Source organism: Lasioglossum baleicum, chromosome 1, assembly GCF_051020765.1.
Source record: "Lasioglossum baleicum chromosome 1, iyLasBale1, whole genome shotgun sequence".
NCBI classification, from domain to species: domain Eukaryota; kingdom Metazoa; phylum Arthropoda; class Insecta; order Hymenoptera; family Halictidae; genus Lasioglossum; species Lasioglossum baleicum.
This window is the reverse complement of record NC_134929.1, coordinates 16330482-16349382: the sequence shown is the minus strand read 5'-3', so window position 1 is coordinate 16349382 and position 18901 is coordinate 16330482. Positions and strand designations below refer to the sequence as shown.

Below are 18901 nucleotides of genomic sequence, written 5' to 3'. Positions count from 1 at the left end.
ATTTATTTCCTTCGCGGTATCGTTCAATTTTCCCGCCCACGATAATCTACTTGTGCGACACGTGAACCTCTCCGATGCACCGAAAGTAAAATGGGTCTGTGTTCGGCTTTAGAACACCGGTGTCGATCGGTGTTCGTACTCGTTTCGCGAGTAGCACGAAACAATTCTGGATATAAATGAAACCGAAAACCACGGGCCGTCTCATAGGTGAGGTTATCTAGCGGCGTTGAGATTGGCAGCACTGCTATTCGTCTGAGAGCTTCCGCCAGTAGTCGGTACTCAACCGACTCGAACGCTTCACGTCGCCGTGCGAGAAGTGCGCGAGTGAAGTTGCGAAAAATTGGGGTTAGTCGCGCACGGCACTGTAGAAACGCGCATTCGGCCAGGTGGTGCGCGAATCATCGGAAAAGATAAACGGGGGAAAAAAAAATAAATTCGCGAAACCTGTATATCGGTTACGTGACGCTGTGGCGAGATGAGCGGGTTACTGAAGCTGTCGCCTTTGCTCGCGAGAAATACTCGCGTGACATCGTTGGTAAGATGTTTTTCATTAAGTTATATAATTTTTATCCTGGCAACGATGCACCTTCTGTGTGCGATATTCGGCGTCGAGTGAATTACGTAAGTTTGCCAAAACACACGCACCCGAAGAGGACCTCGGGACTCCCCGCATCGATTTCGGCCGGAACAATTTCTCTCCTCCTGACCGAGAAGCATTCCACATTATTTCGCATTTCACAGAAATAATATTAAATTAAATAAAAAATACATAGCTACCTAACGATCGACAGTCACGATCGTCTGGCTTCGCTCGAGGGCGGCTACCGGAGCGTTTAGCAGACGATTCTGACGTTGACTCTTTTTATGAATTTTTTTTTGCTACTACACTTCCCTTCATTTTGTACGCGCTACCCCGCATGGCAGCCGGCTTTGCACACAAAGTCTATCTTTTCTATCGTGAACGCAACAACGTTGATTTGCGATATCCACCAGGTTTATCCTCGCTAACAGTTTGTTTTACTACCGACTCGATATCAGTCCTAAGCACACCGTATATACCGAAACCGTCCAACGGCATTACGCTACAGTTTAATTATAATTGCGGATGAGCCACCGGCACGGGAAGCTTTGCGTTAGCGGGAAATTACACTCTTTAAATTATCTGCGATTTAGTTTGGTAGTACCGTTTACGTTTTGTTTTTCATTCAAGATTCTTTCGACTTAATCTTTGTCAAGAACCATTACGAAAATAGAAAGCGTATTTTGAATAATCGGTTAACCGCGATACCGTTAATTTATTCTATAGATTTGACGCAACCTTTGCGAAAGACATTTATGTATAGAATGTATTAAATTTTTTCTTTTTTTGCCAATAAATTGTATATAAGAAAAAATGGAAGAAAATTAAATATATATGTTAATGCAACAGCGTTTCGTCAACCTCACGTTATCATTTCCTTCTTATCTCCATATGGCGAACTGTATGTACATATGTTAAGTGATATTCTTGTTGCGAACACTATGTATTAGTTACAATGTGTAAGTGATCACTTTCTAACTTGTTATCAATTTTCAGATGTTTTAATTAGATTCGACGCCATTCGACGGATAATTCGATTCACGTTTTCTCGTGTTTCCCTTTTCGATTTCCGATACTTATTTAGTATCGATTCACAATTAACCTTTCTTTTGACGATCGTTTTTTTACCGTTTGCAGCCATCGCTAGTCCATATGTATTTATCGTTAATAACAACCCTTGTGTTTTAAATGTTATTAATACGTTTAAATCGTGTTTATATAATGTGTAATTAAGCTTCGAACGTCATTTGTAATTTTAACAATTATACGATGATAACGTTAACATTTATACAAGAATATTTGTTAATCAGTGTGTATCGATTGAAAATGACAGAATTAAAATCTTATGAAACGTTGAAAACTTGTAATTGTTCATTTCGAAATTATTTGTTAACGCAGTCTGTATCATTGGTGTGCATGTGACTTTTTTCAACTTGGTCTTTAAACCTGCTTCAAGTTTTATAAATAGATGAATAATGCAATCGAGTAACTATATATATATAAATATATATATGTTAACCATGTGCTCCAGATGATACGGATACTACAAAAATGCATCTGATTATAGTTTTACTATCTTCTCGTGTGATTATTATTTATACACTACTATGTAAAAGAAATTGTATTATACAATGATTGATCTATTGCATTTAAAGTATTAGATAATCCGCAATAACACATATATTCTCAGAACTATTAAATTAAACAGCGGAATCCTTTTTCAAAACTTACTGTGTCCTTATTTGATTTTTTACGCTTTTCTATTCAATGTGGCCGGGTGCTTCTTTCTTTTGCACAGTAGTATATACATAATTTAAGTAAAGCAATCCTTGGAGTATTTTTGAAATATCGTTCATCAACTCTCTTTAATATTTCTAAGGAGTTGAATATCATTTTCGTAAATTATTATCTAAATAAATAACACTTGAATCAGCAAGTACCAGTGAATCTGAAAGTAATGATGTGATCTACGTAGCTAGGAAATAAATTGTGTAAAGATCATTAACTTCTCCACTCCGCAAAGTCTTTCTCTGATTCTATCAATTTTATTTCAGAATAATTTGGGCCTACCAGTTCTTACAAACCGTAAATTCCACTATACACCGGATGACAAAGCGAAAGTATCTGACAGTGTTTCCAAACAATATCCCTTAGTGGACCATACCTACGATGCTGTTGTCGTGGGTGCTGGCGGAGCAGGATTGCGCGCTGCCTATGGTTTGGTCGCGGAGGGTTTCAAAACAGCTGTTGTTACCAAATTGTTTCCGACAAGATCGCATACAGTCGCTGCTCAAGGTGGTATCAATGCCGCTTTGGGTAATATGGAAGAAGATAACTGGCAGTGGCACATGTACGATACTGTCAAGGGATCTGACTGGCTTGGCGATCAGGATGCCATTCATTACATGACTCGTGAGGCACCAAAGGCAGTCATTGAATTGGAGAACTGTGGCATGCCTTTCAGTCGAACTACCGATGGTAAATTGTTATGAAATGGTAGCTACTATAATGTGCTTTGTATAAAAGATGAATACAAATCTGTCTTTATTAAGCTTCTAAAATGCATTAGCGTACATTCAATTATGTCATGAATATCCTGAGAGCATACAAATTTCACAACATGCAATGAACGCACAACTCCTGTAATAAAGTACCAATGAACAGAAGTACATTATCAAAGTATAAATTAATCGCAAATAGAAATAAATAGCTGTTGTTTCTTTAAGAACTACAATCCGACATATCTTCGCTTGTTACCGTCGTTGCTGATGTAGCTGAAACAGCTGAGTCAGTATCTGATTCTGTATTATATTTTTTCTTTTTCTTTTGCTTTTTCTCCTGAAATTTAGATAATTACATCTCTTAATAAATAAAAGTAACGTGTGGTCGTTTTAGTTTGGGAGGCAAACAAACCTTGGTATTTTTTGACTTCTTTGTTGCTTTTGCCTGTCTACTTTTTTCATCCTTCTTTGGTTCGATAGTTGTCGGATTAGCAACATTTACGTCCTCTTTCTTCAGTTGATCTTGTTTTTGATTTTTAATGCTTTTAGCTGCATCTACATATGGTTGCTTCTCACTAGGCAACAATCGTTTCCATTTCTCACCGGCTAGTTGAAATAATTTTCTACTTTTCACACCAACATGATTCTGGAAGTGTCAAATTCTTGTTGTTGTTATCAAAACAAAAATCTATAATCGATGTGCTTACTTGTCTGAAATCTTGTACGAAATTTATAAAAGCGTTCGAGCTGACCCATCTTCTTGAACGTTTAGTGTTGATTGGTGATCGAGAACGAGAATGGGAACGTCCTTTTAGATTTAGTCGTGATGTTGAGCGTGATTTTATACTTGCTCTGGAAATGTACAAGCAACACTACATTTTACGTTATGAACGATAATTATTTTAATAATCTCAATCTTCTCTAATATTGTGTTCTGTACCCATCATTTATCTTAACTTCCTCATTTTCCATATTCTCGAGATCCTCGTAATTCGGGTTTTCTCCTGTATTTTCATCCATAATTGAGAAGTATGTAATTTCTGATTTCTTAAAATTCAAACCAATATTTCAGCATGTTATTTGCTCTTTCGCAAGAATTTATCAATGTACCAAAAAGGGATACTACAAATTTTTTACTGACATTTAAAAATAACAAGTCATTTTCAGGTTGCTAGGTGTCTGAACATTGACACGTATGAACACTGATATAGACTCCAGATTTTATGCATTTACAACAAAAATGAGCAAGTGCAATTTAAAACGGTGAAAATATTAAAAGACTGTAAGAGTATTAATATGTTATTTTCACCACATTCAAATTATTAATGAAGAATGTAAATTTATATTTAGCTCCTGCGTGTTGCAATTGATGCAAAAACCTTTTATTTTGCATAAACATCCGGGGTCTATTGATGATATAACAATAGTTAAACTTTAGAACTACACTCGTGAAACTAGATCCCCTATCAAATTTACAATTGCATTTATAAAATTTGTATTACAGTAGTTACTTTTTGTTTCAGGTAAAATTTACCAACGTGCTTTCGGTGGTCAGTCCCTAAAGTTTGGAAAAGGTGGTCAAGCTCACAGGTGTTGTTGCGTGGCTGATAGGACAGGTCATTCGTTGCTCCACACCTTGTACGGTCAATCGTTAAGCTACGACTGCAATTACTTTGTCGAATATTTTGCTCTGGATTTGCTTATGGAGGATGGAGAATGTAGAGGTGTGCTCGCTCTTTCTTTGGAAGATGGTACTCTCCATCGTTTCCATGCTAAGAACACAGTATTAGCTACTGGAGGCTACGGACGTGCATACTTCTCCTGCACGTCTGCTCACACATGTACAGGAGATGGTACTGCAATGGTATCCAGAGCGAATTTGCCAAACCAGGATTTAGAGTTTGTACAGTTTCATCCTACTGGTACGAGAAGGAGAAAAGGATCGGATATTTTCAAAAAACTACAGTTCTTTACTTAAAATTATATTCATTTCAGGAATTTACGGCGCTGGATGCCTCATCACAGAAGGTAGCCGTGGTGAGGGAGGGTACCTCATAAATAGCGCAGGTGAAAGGTTTATGGAACGGTATGCACCAGTCGCGAAAGATCTAGCCTCTAGAGATGTAGTATCTAGGTCTATGACTATCGAAATCCGGGAAGGCAGGTAAGTCATGGACGCGGTACATACAGGGTGAGTCTGATAACATGACGGTCTCAAATAACTCGTAAGTTATTTGTTGTACGAAAATATTGTTCAAATTCATTGTGTTAATGTTCAATATCATTAGATTTATGATATACGAAGGTCAATACTTTCTTCCACAGAATATTCTGCTTCATCCGAGTTCGAGCAAAAATATTGGGCACTCTATTTAAAAAGCTGATGGTGACCTTCATACCTTGACAAAAAATCAAAGTAACAGAAATCAGATTGCAGCACTGTGTGTCCCTCTAGGAACCACGCGACATTTGTTTGAACATTTTTTTCGTACAACAAATAACTTACGAGTTATTTGAGATCGTCTTGTTATGAGATTCACCTTGTATAAGGTGTCTCAAAGCTATTGAAGAAATTAAATGATTAATCTGATAATTATTCAGAGGTGTCGGTCCTGAGAAAGATCACATCTTCTTGCAACTTCATCATTTGCCGCCTGAACAACTGGCAGCGAGATTACCGGGTATTTCAGAAACGGCAATGATATTCGCAGGAGTCGACGTAACGAGAGAACCAATCCCTGTCATTCCGACGGTACATTATAACATGGGTGAGTAATTCATCTCGGCACTGTTAAAGAATTAACAATAAAATGCTAAAAGAATTTGATCTCAATCGAAAATGAAGGAGGGATACCAACAAACTATAAGGGACAGGTTCTAACAAGAAAGAACAACGAAGACGCGGTTGTGCGTGGACTATATGCTTGCGGAGAGTCCGCTTGTGCATCCGTTCATGGTGCTAATCGACTCGGTGCTAATTCATTACTGGATTTAGTTGTATTTGGCCGTGCATGCGCTAAGACAATTGCAGCTGAGAACACGCCCGGACAAGCTATTGGACCTCTTAGACCTGTTAGTACTATTATACTGAATTATACTAAAACGTAAACGTTGCAGCGTAGAAAATAATACAAAGTACGCATTTAGAATGCCGGAGAGGAGAGCGTGGCCAATTTGGATGCGATCAGAAACGCAAATGGTAGTATTTCCACCGCAGAATTGAGATTAAGTATGCAGAAAACTATGCAGACCCACGCGGCTGTATTTAGGACAGCCGAGACATTGCAAGAAGGTATACATATATTCGAATTAGTAGTGTCTGTATATAAGATAATATATTGAATGGTGCTAAAAATACTTTAATGTATTTGAAAATGTTACTAGGATGCCAGAAAATGTCTGGTCTTTACAAGAAGCTGGATGATCTGAAGGTATCCGACAAATCTATGATCTGGAATTCCGACCTCGTGGAAAGCCTCGAACTACAAAACCTAATGGTGAACGCAATGCAAACGATAGTGGCTGCCGAGAATAGAAAAGAAAGTCGTGGCGCGCATGCACGCGAAGATTTCAAAGATAGAATCGACGAATACGATTATAGCAAGCCATTAGAAAACCAACAAGCAAAACCGGAGGACCAACATTGGCGGAAGCACACACTAACGAAGATCGATCTGAGAACAGGAAATGTATGTAGTAATAATCTATAGTGTTTCATAATGTCGGTTTAAGCCTAATCAGTAGGGGTGCGTGAGAACCCGAAAAATGTAGGGATCTCGATGGTCGGGAAGACATCGAGACGAGTCAGGATAAAGAAAAAAAGATTCAATGAATTACTATAATGTGGTTTTCGTAGACGCCTGAAATATCAGAAATCTCATACCTCGATTGGTTTTAAAGCGAGTCTTATAACGGTACTACTGAAAACCCTGAAATTTTCGAGAATCTCGATAATTTCAAGAATCCCGACATAATCGAGAATTCAACATTTTCGAGAACTCGTCTCGATCTCGAAAAAAATTCTCATCTCGACTCGACATTTTCGTGTTCCCGCACACACCTCTACTAACCAATGAAAATTCTTTTCAGGTGACGATTGATTACAGGCCGGTAATAGATAACACGCTAGACAAAAATGAATGTGCGACGGTCCCACCCGCAATTCGTTCCTACTAGATTCTTTTTCAAAGTAAATATGTACAATTTTTTTAGCTTTCCTTTAACCTTCCATTAATGAAATTTCTTTTGGTCATCCGATATTTTACTAAATTGGTTGTTCGTACGACATTTTCATTTCTACAGAGGAAGGACGACGAGGCAAAGTTACCGATATCCTATCATTATGATGCAGCAACTTATTTATTATGCACGTGAACCATGTCGTGCACCAAAGGTTTAATTCTTGTCAAATACTTGCACGCGTTGCGAGCGAGATTAGTTGTCCTTGTAGGATGAATGGTGCTGAGATTGTCTTCATTATCTCAAAGAGAAGAGTTTGATCGATCTCTTAGCGAAATCAGTGCTACCTTTATTATGTAACTAATAGTAAAATATTAGCGTGATTCAGGCAGCAAATTTTCACGCACAGATCTTTTAAGGAGGAACGTTCTCCCCTAATCCCTGTACACAACGTATTTCGATACTTTTGTTTATATAAATTTCTACGAAGCTATCTCTCGCTTGTCGGCTTTGTAAACTCAATAACACGTATACTCATTAATACAGTGTACTCAATAACATGTAAGAATTGTTCAACGAAGGATTTTCTACTCTGAATTTACGAGCTAGTACTCCCTAAAAGGTTGTGTAAAAGCAGTTCGCTACGTTTATTGCGGCTGAATACTTAACGTAATAACAGGTCAATAAAGAAACAGTTTTCACGAACAGCAATAAATAGACTTTAATATACTTTGTACTACAGCCAGTTCAGTATTTTATGTCTCGATGTAATTCATTTTTTTCCGTTATCATTGTGGAACTACAGTTATTTGTACTAGTTCAAGAACTCAGTTCGTTAACCGTTATTCACTATCAAAAAAAGACCTGGTTCTGCGTTGCCTGTTAAACTTGTGTATTGATGATGTACCGTGTCGTGTATTTCCTAATATGCGCAAGCGAATAATCTCAAATTGAAAGTACATGCATGAAATGTCGTGTACGTTGGAGTAAATTCAGTCTGAGTGGACGTGCTCCATAACATCGTAAGAAATGTACATAAAATTGTCAATAAAAGAATGAGCATTCGTATAGCCTTTTAGTCATGGAAAGTTATTTTGTTAGAAAGTATATTTCTGGACTCTAGACCAGGCATGGAATTTAACTGCTCCATCCAAGGCTTTTTTGAAGGCTAGGGATGCGATCCCTGAAGGCTAGCTACACTTGACCCCTTGACCCAGCCGCGCGTCTCGCTCCCCGTGGCGGCCCTGGTTCTCGAACCACCCGTTCAGGCCCGTACCATATGAATTGCGCGTGGCGCATTAGGGCGACTCTAGTATCAATAGATTTTTTTTATATTATTATTATTGATAGTGTTCTTTTTGTCAGTAGTTTTCCCAGCAGGCTTCCACTGCTTGACAATTTCGAGAAAATCAATTTGAAAAGTAGCTTTTAATTATATTGTCAAAATTATACTGACAATTAGGAAAACTGACTTCCATGCTTGTGTTTCCCTATTCCCTCATTCTACCATTCACCTAATCGTGCTAGCCGTAGACCATATAAACCGTAAATAATTTCTAACCAGTAACAATTTTCAGTAAATTCTGCCAGAAATTAATCTCTTATTATTCATTCCCCGACACATTATATTTGCATTTATTGAGTATTGGATATTCATTACAGCACCAAATGATTCGTGCCACTTTTCCCATAAGATTGCATAAGACGCAATGCAAATTCTGGCACGAATTATTTGCTCTTCTCAAACTTCCGTACAGCGCCATTTCATGCAGCGGCAAAACGCTCAAACTGTTAGCCAAATGTTACCGACCGAGTACAGGTCGGTAACAGCGCCCTAGCGGTAGATTTGGAACTAAATTTGACTAACAGCGCTGTACGGACGTTTAGGAAGAGCAAATAATTCGTGCCGGAATTAACATTGCGTCTTATGGGAAAAGCGGAACGAATCATTTGCTGCTGTAATGAATATCCAATATTTTTCATTTTGCATGAATAAATTAGCTTTATTGTATAATACAGACACAGAGGATTCTCCAGTATACATCCACCAATTTTTTTAGCCCGTGAATAACAATTTCATTGAATATTTAACCAGATTTAACCATAAGTATATATGGTGTATATAAGGTGCTAGCTGGTGCCTGGTGCTAGCAGTTGCTGAGCCGAGCCTGTTGTTGAGTCATACTACTGATATTCGCCCGTCTAACTTGTCATTGAGTTACACTACTGATTTAAAAAACAAAAATTTTCGCATGTAAGACTTGTACTACTGAATTTTCATGCCTTCTCTATTTTATAATTTTTCGAAGTAGTGGGGAAGAAAGAACATATTGATTTTTGTTTGACTAATATTCTTTATTTTGCACCAAAAAGATTACAATATCAAACGTGTAAATTGCAGTAATTGGTATTGTAAATTCTGCAATTCCAATTAGTCGTTCATTAATTATTACAGTTGTATATGTTGTATCATCTCATTTCCTGTTTCTATCTCTTCAAATTCATATACGTCAGATTGTCTACAATTTTTTATTCTTCCAGTTTTGTCTATATTTTGTTTTCGTTATTGGAGTACCGTATAGGCTATTTTGGCATTTCTTTGTTGCATTTTAGATTGAATTTTAATAAAAAAAGAATATCTATTTTCATAGATTGAAAATTAAAGTGCCGTTAGAATCTTTCATACATTTTTCTTTCCAACAATTAAGTTATATTTACTAGTATAAACAGAAGATTCCGTTTGTAAAAATTTAATTCGTAAAAAGTACATGGAGATAGGTTAATTGATAGAGTGTAAAATCAGATATATGAAAAATTTATTTTCTATGAAAAATAAAAACTTAGGTGACTAATCGCGCTAAGAATGATCCGAAATTGAAAACAGTCAATAGTGAGTAGTACACTGTTGATCACGTGTCGCATATTTTGGTCAATAAACCTTAATTAAGAAATAACTATAATATTCTTATTTAATAAATACACCAGATTCCTTATAACTATTAATATCAGATATTCTGTCATAAATAAGTAAAGATAGTTTGTGTTCTGAACAATTAGGCTCTCTTTTGTTTTCATAAATGAATCTGTTCTTAATTCGAATACATATTGTAATAAGGACCGCCTGTATCGTGTGGTCAATTTCAGAAAAACAGATTTATAGCGAAAGCACCGCATTTGTCGTTCATGATAAAATAAAGGAGAGGGAAGAAGGTGACCTACTAGAATGCAAGAACAGAATTTCTGGCGAATATCATTTATTAAACCCATAGTTTTAATGTTCTGGTCATAAATAAGAATTTCACGGATTAAATAAAAATCGCTACCAAAAGTATTTTCTAAAGCATTAAACTAAAGCTCGTTCGCTGAGCTAATACTCCAGAAAACGTTACGAGTTACATTTTAATTTAAATGAGCGTGAATTTGATGAACATGTTCTCACATACAAAAACGTTACACCATCAAAGAATACAAATATGTTCGCAAAATGAATAATCGTGAACGAATTTACAATGGTTTACGAAAGTTCGTACGAGCATTTGATAGTTAAAAAGAAATGAGCTATAGTACAGATTCGAAAAATCATTGGCACCAACATAAATGCTTCCTTTTTGTTTAGAAATCATGTCTCTTGTGTAAATTACATTGTACAGAATAGAACTGAGAGTTAGAATTGTATCAATTAAAACTGGCGGTTTTTCCGCGTCCTATCCTATAACGATTCAAATTTAAAATCGCATTTACATTTAGTAAAATTACTGCCGGCACACGATCGTTAAAAATCGTTTTTTTTTCCTTCATTCGCAGTCGCATATTTAACTGGTAAAAAGAAGATTTATTACATTTACTAGCTTCTACTTCAACTGATATCTCTTCCTTCAGTTCAGCTTCTTAGGCTAATTTCGTGTCTCTTGGCACTTAGCACCAACTTTTCGAAATGCAATCGTAGACGAAGACGCATCGCTCGTTCGATACTGTGTTCCAATTATTCTTTTTCGTTACGTGCATTTTCTGATCGTATACATTCAGAAAGCTCGCAATCAACTATTATCCAATTTAGCATAGATTTGTTCTTGAACTCGATGCGTCTTGTACAACCACGAAAAACATTTTGTTGCGAATTTTACCTAATCATCAGTCTAATACTCGAATGTAATGCATACCATTCTCGAATCGTATATTCCATCGGATTTCACGGTAAAAATTTCGTTCCCGATTTTGATTCAGTACATGTTTTCATCTCAGCAATGATCACATATTTCTTTCAGGTTGTTACAGATTTTTCAAACAAGCTCATACAAGCGACTATCAATTTTACAACAAATTGATGTAACAGAAATTCGCGTCTCCGTTCTGCAAACAATGATTTGTCTTTCTAGATCGCGTGGAACATTACCTTTAAAACTTCGAACGATTGTTGTGCATTCCTTCGAGACGAAAATTACATCGCTAAAAAAAGTCTAAAGTATGACCTCTCGTTACAAGCTAAACACGAAAGTGACCGTTCGTCTGCAGGTCTGTACAACGCGGTGACGTACATTTCTGAAGCTACTTTCCACACTCAACAACAGTCAACCATTTGCGCAAGTATTCACTTATTACTTTTGTCAAAATATTGCAACGATTCGTAGCAACAAAAAGCGTATGTTTCGATTCGCTTGAACATGCAAAACGCGTGACAGTGGGCTAGCGTCAACGGAGAAACGTGATTACAAAATCGAATTTCTCCCAAAAAAGAAAAAGAACATGCGGAAGAGCGAATGATGATGAATAGACAGCGGATCTTTACGCAAAATGGAAATTTTCTACCCCAATTGCGACAAACTGGAATGAGATAGAAATTTATATTCTTTCTTAATACGTTTAATAGGTTAAAAATAATGTAACAGCACTGTTAAATTCCTATAAACTCTTTACTATGTTAAATTACACCTACTCATCAAAAAGTTCGTCGAAAAGTGCATCAAATCCGCCATCTAATGATTAATGTTGTTGCTGTTGTTTTTCAAAACGCAAAACTCGCGTGTCTCGCAATGTAGAACGCTTTCTACGGAATCGTTATGAAAAATCAGAGATCGCGTGCGTGAGTGGGCTACAGAGATTTGTACAGTCTGAAACGAAATTCAAGGTCCGGAGAGATTGAAAATACACAAGGACATCAAAACGCATTGCACCAACGTTCCTCGAATGTAATCTACCGAGAAGTTTTATTGCCAGCAGCCATAAATCCGCGCAGTAGCTCTGTTCGTTCGATTTCGAGGCAGCGGGCGGCAATAATGACGACGATGGATGATGATGAAGAAAACGGCGACGTTCAGTGTTTCAGCTGTTGAAAGTTGAATCTGCCAATCGGCCTTTTTTTTCTAGCGGGTTAATGCATCCGTGACAGAGGAAGCCGTGGGAGAAGAACGGCTATTTCACTGTACTGCTGGACTATCCCGTCCGTTCTGGTCTCCTCCTCCTCCTCCTCAGGAACATAATGTATCATCTATGCAACCAGAGTCCACATTCACACGTTTCTGACTCGCACAATGGTGGTGGGTGACACTATATGGATGGTGATGATGGATTAAGTCTTGTGCTGGGTGACGGTACACGACGTCTCTCTATGCGTTCGTCGCCGAGCACCGTTCACGAAGTGGCTCGTAGTTTTTCCAATGCCGGAACCAACGACTCCTCGTGCGAGGGGCCACAACTCAGTCCACATTCGCCGATCCATCTTGCTTTTCCACTCGCGTGGGACTGTAACATAAAGAAATCCACGTTTCAAACTCTATATTCATGCCTGAATTTATTGTATTCACATAATTTCATTTTTATTATCACAAAACGCTGATATTAAGCTCACTTGTATCGCGCGGCCAATTCGCGCGACCGACTTTGTCCGACCTTATCATTACCAGTCGCTAATTCGACCTTCGTAATAATGCGTGGATACTCCAAATGTCATTCGTGAAATCGATAAGCGGCAACTATGCGTCTCGAAACTAACGAATCACAAATATTTTGACGCTCTTGAAAAAATGATAACTTCTTTAATATTGGACCATACGATTTGAACATTTCTGAGAAGTTAAAACAACTGGTTTGCTACACAATGTGAAAAAATTTTTCACAAAGATTTTAAGTTGTCTTGTTGTATATAATTGACACAGATCTACAAAACGTATTTGTGAAATGCAATTTTTGCTATTTTCTCTACACTTCCGACCAATGGCAATGTTTGAAAAATTCCCTTTTACATCCTGTAGTAAACTAGTTGCTCTCTAACCTCTAAAAAAAAGTTCAAATCCTATAGTCCAATATTTTAAAAGTTATCGTTTTTCTTAGAGCGTTCGAATATTAATGGGAGTCGCTGTAATTATCTGTTTTGAATATACAACAAGGAGCACACGTGTACTGTAGTTCCTTGAGTGTATTTTCTGAAATTTATTTTTAATGTACCAGGGCCGTAGTCGAGTGGTACCTGAAGCCCGGTGTTTTCAGAAATGAGTATTTGCGAATTGTAGAAGGTTCTCTCGTGTTTAGAATGGAGCGAAGATCCGTTTGAAAGGACTTAGAAAGTAAGCTGAATGAAACTGTCTTTATCGAGACGTGTAATGTAAGTAAGTAAAGTTCGATTATTGAATCGCTCTGCTCTGTGGGCGTTGGATCGATCATGGCGCTCTTCCCGATGTTTACAGGGGAAGAGTATGGTGGTCAAAGCAAAAAATAGATATTTACCATGGTAAGGTCGCGTTTCCACGCGGTGTGACAACGTCCGTCGCAAAGTGGGCACGGCCGTTGAAGGGAATATCCACCGCATTCACTGCAGTCGAGGGATACGTGGTCTTCGCTCCACGAAACTCCACATCTGTAAATAAAAAATTTGTAAATCAAAAAACTGTTCTGTTATCTTTTAATTCAGAACAGATAACCATAAAACACGTAAGATGTAAATAACTCATCGATTTGAATAAAACAACATTTTGACACCAAGGGACAGATTTAATTCTTGAAATGAGGGACGGATGAGGGTTAATTAACATTTCACTTGGTATGAACATTTATTTAACGTTCAATTTAATTTTGTTCAACTGCTATTTTTATAATTCAACTAATATTTGCAACCAAATGCAACAGTATAAAAGGTTGCAGATTAGAGGTTATATCCATTTTATGATCCTCGAATATATTTTGAGAGTGCTAACACTATAATTTCATGACCAAGTGTTCTACACATTTCTGAATCAAATCAATATTGATATTATGAACACACGCATGCGTTAGGCTGTGTCCAATTACGCGGGCTTTTCAAAATCGACATTCTCGACACATTATACAGGCTCATCCGTTTTTAAACGGCCAAACGTTAACCAGCTGTAGAGGACCCCAAATGGAACAACTTTTACCCCTATCACTTTTTATTTTATCCGAAGGCCATACAAAAAAGTTTATTTAATAAAAAAGATGCCCCTACTTATTTTAAACTAAACAAAGGAAAAACCATCAAGATTCATCATTGGAGTCCTGAGATATTTAATTTTATATAAACTCAAAAAATGATGGTTTTTTGCAATTACCTGGAGATCAAGGCCGAAACAAAAAAAGTGATAGGGGTAAAAGTTGTTCCATTTGGGGTCCTGTACAGCTGGTTAACGTTTGGCCGTTTAAAAACTGATGACCCTGTAGAACCTGCTGTAATGCATTCATGTTTACAATTTTTCCTCGGGAGTTCGTAAAATTTCCAACATGATTAGCCCTATCTTTCTCATCTAGTTTTACGATTACGCGATTTAGATTTTATCCATCTGATAATATACACATGCAAACTAAATATTATCTCGTCGCAGATCATCTGGACGATAAGATTGGCCATTGAATACCCCGATCCTATTATTATAAAACCAGAATGTGGAAGTAATTGACAAGCCGATAGGTTACGGAAATGTCCTGAGTTCATCCGCGACGGTGCTTCAAGATGGCTTTAAAAAGTTTGTTCTTTTGCTCGTACATGGAAAGGTTATAATCTGCAATAATCACTTTGCCATTTTTCCCGTGGCGGGAACGTGATATTATTGTTTATCAGGTGATCTTTTATAATCCTGTTCATCGTTTTTGTACGTCCCTTTTCTGTAAACACGCGGCGCGTACCAACAACGAATAAAAAATATTAAAACGTTGCCTACTTTAACGACGTCCACGGTGTTGTATAACGACGACGTCAATTTAGATTCACGAGCCTAGATCCTTCCATTTGCAACGTCGATTGCTAGAGAGGCTATCGATTTTCTATCGAACATTTTCTTTCAATTGCAATTGTTTCGAGATTTCTTTCGAACACTATTTCCCAGTGGAACGTATTCACTGGGCAATGATAAGTAGACTGCGGATTTTATGCATTTATGACAAAACAGGATACGTACAATTTATAAAGGAGCTGTTAAAAATATTTAAGGACAACAATGTATTAGTTTCAGCTTGATAGGATAATTAAAAGAAGAATACAATTTTTATTTGGCTCCTGTGTTCTGCTATCAAAAATATGACAGAATTTAGTACTAAAAAGGCTACTATCACGGAAAATAAGATTTTATTTGATTCGAGTCTCCCTCTCTCTCTCTCTCTCTCTCTCTCTCTCTCTCTCTCTCTCTCTCTCTCTCTCTCTCTCTTAAAATTCGTCTACAAAAATTGCAAATTGCATAAACATCTGCAGTCTACTAATGATGATACATGTTTCCAACAATTATAAATGACACGTTAAATAATTGCTAGCATAAATTGAAGGGCTACAATAGCAAGAGAATTCTACCCGAAAATATTTTATATCACGTGTGTTTCTATATCTTTAAAAACCAGCAAAATTAATTATCAAATATGTTCCAAAAATGTTGTGCTTCCTCAGGGTGATTCCTGAGGTCAGTCGAAGTAACTTTTTCGTTTGCGAAAATATTCTACGTGCCTTCGTTAAGGAGTTATTAACGAAAAACAACCACGGACCAATCAGCGCGCGGTTACAGCTGAGAGCGGCGTTGGAATTGGCCGAGCCGGAATCCATCCATAGTAGTCGCGCTCTGATTGGTCCGTGTTTTTCGTTAATAACTCCTTAACGAAGCCGCGAAGAACATTTCTGCAAATGGAAAAGTTACTTCGATTCACCTCAGGAATCTGCTCAGAGAAGTAAAACATTTTTGGAACACCCTTTTGTATGTTTTAGGATTGTTCAACGAAGTTACCAGAAAAAAGCGGATCTCACAATTGAAGAATCCGAAGTTTTTTTCAACAATTTCTGTCCTGTCGCGAATGACGCGCAGTGCGGATTCCATTGAAACAATGAACTCTGGGAATAATGGAGTTTGAACCGGATTTCTCCGCTTAATATATGACGGACGTCTAAAACGAATTTAATCATCACGGTGGTTCTGGATCGCATCAGATTCTATTATTGTCGGGTCGAGTTCACAGTCTGCGCAATAAGCAGAGCCGCGTTCTCAGGATCTATAACGAAGGATCACGATTGCTGATATCTCGCGATACCAGACACCGATAACCCTACACTAATTATTCGCTCGTTGGGATCACGTGGGGGGAAAAAAGGGCCGCCGAAGTTAATCGTTTCCGATAGCGGCTGTTGAACCGGTTGTTGTAAGTTTTATCGAAGCTTTTATAAAACACGCCAGTTCTTGACGTAACTGATAAGCTCCGTGTCGAATTCTTTACTATCATGTCTCACTCTCTTGATAGCAACGGTCGATCAATTAAATTTTCTGTTTACTTAACATGTGCTAATGCATAGAATTATTTCAACTATAATAAGTGTGTAAACTGTTTCACTCAATTTCATCTGCAAGTCAAAGTCAACTTAGAATCTCTAGATTCGATTTAAGAGAAGACTATAAAGTTGGTGTTGCAATCGAATTAAAACCAGTGCCTACATTGGACAATTTTCAGCAAATATTTGCTTTCTCTACTAGTACTAGAGCAAAGCCTTGATCTAAGAAAACGGGAACTGCGCGATCTAAGAAAAACGGATATCCCCTGCACTGTCTCCGGACCCGAGAGCTTTTCTTAGATCAAGGCTTCACTGTATTACATTTGAATTTAACAAGACACCAAGTGAAATGCTACGAGACAAATTCTTCATTTCTTTTCGGAAGAACAAAGGAAAAATGTGAACTTACGTGAAGCAAGAGTTCAGTTGAGCACGGAGTTCTTCGATGGTGAGGATCGTGTCCTGATACTGTGGATGCGATCCCTGGAAGCCGTCGTCGCAGCTTCTCAATGAGATGTTGCTCCTGAAACAAAAAGAGAAACGAAAATTTAATATTTTGTCTTTTCATCTACTTCAATCCTTACACACGAATAATACGAAAAGACATTTTTTTCTCAAAACTTTTCAACTATTTTATTATGAAACTTGTAGCAACAAGTCCGTGACATCTTCCCGATTAAAACGATACCAAACACGGCACAGATCGGATCATGTACAGTCGTTTAATCCACGATATAGTAGAACCTCTACTATCCGTACTACTCGAGGTTCTACTATATCGTGGATTAAACGAGTATGCTTGATTCAAACTGTGTCGTGTTTGGTATCGTTTTAATCGGGAAGATGTCACGAATACGAAAAGTTTCATAAAGAAACGATTAAAAGGTTTTGTGATTGAATTAGTGTTCTGCCATACAGGAATCTGCACGCGACTATGCCTCGCAAATTTACATCGGCGACAGAACGTCTGGAACGGTGAATTATGAAAAGCGCTATGATAAGTAGGTTGTTTGTAAAGGATCTTTTTCATTTCGCGTTTTTTGATACGTGACGAATGTGCAGAACAAACTATGCAAAGCGGTTTTCCGACGTCAATTAGAACCTACGTCAAGAAATTTTATTGTCGAGTGTGTTATAATATTTTTCACGATTCACTGTATAATACGATATGCATATGTTTACAATAAATAATGCACAAAAATTACTTCCTGTCAAGAACTATTCACAATCGAGTTTCCTGTTCAGGAATGATATTCTTCCAGTTAAATAATTATCAACAAATCTTTGCAGCCGAAATTATAATTTGTAATGGCAAAATAAAAATTGGTAATTTTTAGAATAACTGTAAGGATTAAGATAAAAAAATTTCCGTTGTGTTTTAACATTGCATTTTGAAACTACGCGCGTCCATGTAACGTTATTTTATAACTTTGCGTAATTGTCCGGCGGAAAATGTGTGCCGCTTTATGAGATGTTTAATTATAAACTTCATTGCACGCTAAGGGAAAAACTGCAGAAGGAAAAAGTTTTGCGAAAGGTTAAGATCGACGGTTTTTTTCGAAGAATAGTTTGAATACTGATCAGGAATTCCAATTATATTTTACACAATGAGGATGAAACGTGAAGGAAATACTAATAAAACCGGAATTTGTTTATTCGGAAATTCTCGGAAATGATGCGGAGGAACGACGAACAATTTAACTCTCCAGCATTTTCCCTGAAAATTATGATTCAGTTCTACTGCATTGACTTGATTAAAACATAAATATCGTTTCTTCTATCTGAAAATATTGTCACTTTGTACCGTTACGAGTCCAACAAGAAGAATGCAAAGATTTTCTGGTGAATCTAATATGTTTGTACTTTGACTGTTTCAGTAAAATTCCAAGAGAA

General features: G+C 37.3%; 3 protein-coding genes across 3 annotated transcripts in view; 1 reads left to right on the top strand and 2 right to left on the bottom strand.

The window, feature by feature from the left end:
- The first annotated feature begins 392 nt into the window (after positions 1-392).
- Sdha (succinate dehydrogenase, subunit A (flavoprotein)) lies at positions 393-8348 on the top strand. The gene is made up of 10 exons (XM_076425658.1): positions 393-535; positions 2635-3058; positions 4605-5003; positions 5077-5245; positions 5683-5849; positions 5927-6153; positions 6229-6373; positions 6466-6770; positions 7171-7270; positions 7384-8348. Exons 1-9 carry the CDS (start codon positions 476-478, stop codon positions 7255-7257), a joined length of 1983 nt encoding a protein of 660 aa, XP_076281773.1. The 5' UTR covers positions 393-475; the 3' UTR covers positions 7258-7270; positions 7384-8348.
- On the bottom strand, positions 3108-4212 carry LOC143209999 (uncharacterized). The gene is made up of 4 exons (XM_076426408.1): positions 4022-4212; positions 3789-3933; positions 3494-3727; positions 3108-3418 (listed from the first exon to the last, which is right to left on the bottom strand). The coding sequence occupies exons 1-4, from the start codon at positions 4099-4101 to the stop codon at positions 3302-3304; spliced, it is 576 nt and encodes a 191-aa protein (XP_076282523.1). The 5' UTR covers positions 4102-4212; the 3' UTR covers positions 3108-3301.
- Positions 8349-9594: 1246 nt separating the features above from the next.
- Pino (protein pinocchio) overlaps positions 9595-18901 on the bottom strand; it is a 100975-nt gene continuing 91668 nt past the window's right edge. Inside the window, exons 4-6 of the mRNA XM_076426420.1 lie at positions 17418-17531; positions 13981-14110; positions 9595-12999 (exon numbers count right to left, since the gene is read on the bottom strand). Of these exons, the coding sequence (XP_076282535.1) occupies positions 12889-12999; positions 13981-14110; positions 17418-17531 (355 nt within the window). The 3' untranslated portion in view covers positions 9595-12888. The remainder of the gene's footprint in view (positions 13000-13980; positions 14111-17417; positions 17532-18901) is intronic.